The 1,349-nt window shown below is 51.6% G+C and overlaps 1 protein-coding gene across 1 annotated transcript; it reads left to right on the top strand.

The window, feature by feature from the left end:
* Positions 1-15: 15 nt before the first annotated feature.
* FOIG_13366 (uncharacterized protein) lies at positions 16-1,344 on the top strand (the record flags this gene model as incomplete). Its single annotated transcript, XM_031214518.1, has 3 exons — positions 16-81; positions 975-1,154; positions 1,210-1,344. The coding sequence occupies 3 exons, from the start codon at positions 16-18 to the stop codon at positions 1,342-1,344; spliced, it is 381 nt and encodes a 126-aa protein (XP_031055889.1).
* Positions 1,345-1,349: the final 5 nt, after the last annotated feature.

Below are 1,349 nucleotides of genomic sequence, written 5' to 3'. Positions count from 1 at the left end.
AATACAGTATTTCATATGCCGGAGAGCTCCCTAAAAGTATATATCAGGCCAGGTGATGCGAATCGGCAGTTGGCAACACTGGTATGTAAGTGTGATTTTGCCAGTCCGCGGAGCTCCGAAAACCTACTGTAAGAGCGGCCAGGTAGTATCCGATATCTGAAATTGCTGTTTTAAGCTTTAACACTACAATATTAACTTTCCGATTCATCCGAGAGTAAAATAAAATTTAAAAAAAATAGAAAACAGGAAAAAACGCAAATAGACTTCCTAATAGTTGCTCTTGAGCGCCCGCCACTACTGTAAGTGTGTCACGGGCTGGGCTCAGGTAGGTAGAGGAACGGGGAACGCGTCGGGCAGAATACGATCTATTGCTACGGATAGGCACTGTAGGCAGGTCAGGCTCTATTGACAAGACGTCGCTCAAGAAGCTACGTTCTAGAGGTCCTCTATCTGATCTTCTAAAGTTCTGAGATAACGTATCGCCACGTGACCTACAGGGATCCGGTCTGGTCTTGCGCTGTGACAGGTTATTTGTAGTATATGACCGTTGGGCACCTTCATATAACGTAGTTGATAAGCAGAACTTATCGTGGGGTCGTTTTGCGGAGTAATTTCGGGAAATCGTATGTGATTACACAACTACCATCTGATAAGTGCCCGGCGCCGCGCACGCGAATATCTCGACGGTTAGGAGCCAAATCGATGCAATACCAGGGCTGGAGGACTGCTACGCTCTGGCGGTCCGTTTGGTTCAAGAGCGACGCTGTATAAACGAGCAGGCGCTGAGATATTTGCGTGTGCAGCGGCTAGGGGGCCAGGCTTCGCTGCAAGGACTACGACATAGCAATGCGCTACTCCTGCTACTCCTTAATATTCAAAAAAAAAAAAAGAAAAAAAAGAAAATTTAATAAAAAAAATACGCCTTCTAGATAGATAGATAGATACAGACTAGTTACCGCTATAAATATATAAAGATCCTACCTGACGGCCAGCTTACCGTCGACGAGGGGCGGTCCGCCTCCTCCCTAGCCGAGCCCAGCGCCCGCGATAGCCCTGGCCTCGAGTCGGCCTTAGTCCCGGGCCTGGGTCATCGGGCACGGGGGTCCCTACCTGTACCCATATCCGGCCCTGGCCCTGGCCCCGCCGGCGGCGCTGTTTGAGCTCATCGACGAGCCGGTTCAAGCTCCGGCCAGCGCATAAGAGCTCTAGCTCTGCAACTGCCTCCTCCTCGCTCTTGCCGGACGCCGTGCGGGCCAAGAGCTCGTCCCAGATCACCTTCCGGCGACAGAACTGCACCCTGATCCCGTTCCCCGGGCGCCAGCGGCTTCCCCACGTCTCTTCTAGCACCC

Source organism: Fusarium odoratissimum (assembly GCF_000260195.1).
Source record: "Fusarium odoratissimum NRRL 54006 unplaced genomic scaffold supercont1.32, whole genome shotgun sequence".
In the NCBI taxonomy this organism is placed as follows: Eukaryota; Fungi; Ascomycota; class Sordariomycetes; order Hypocreales; family Nectriaceae; genus Fusarium; species Fusarium odoratissimum.
This window is presented reverse-complemented; position numbering and strand designations above follow the sequence as displayed.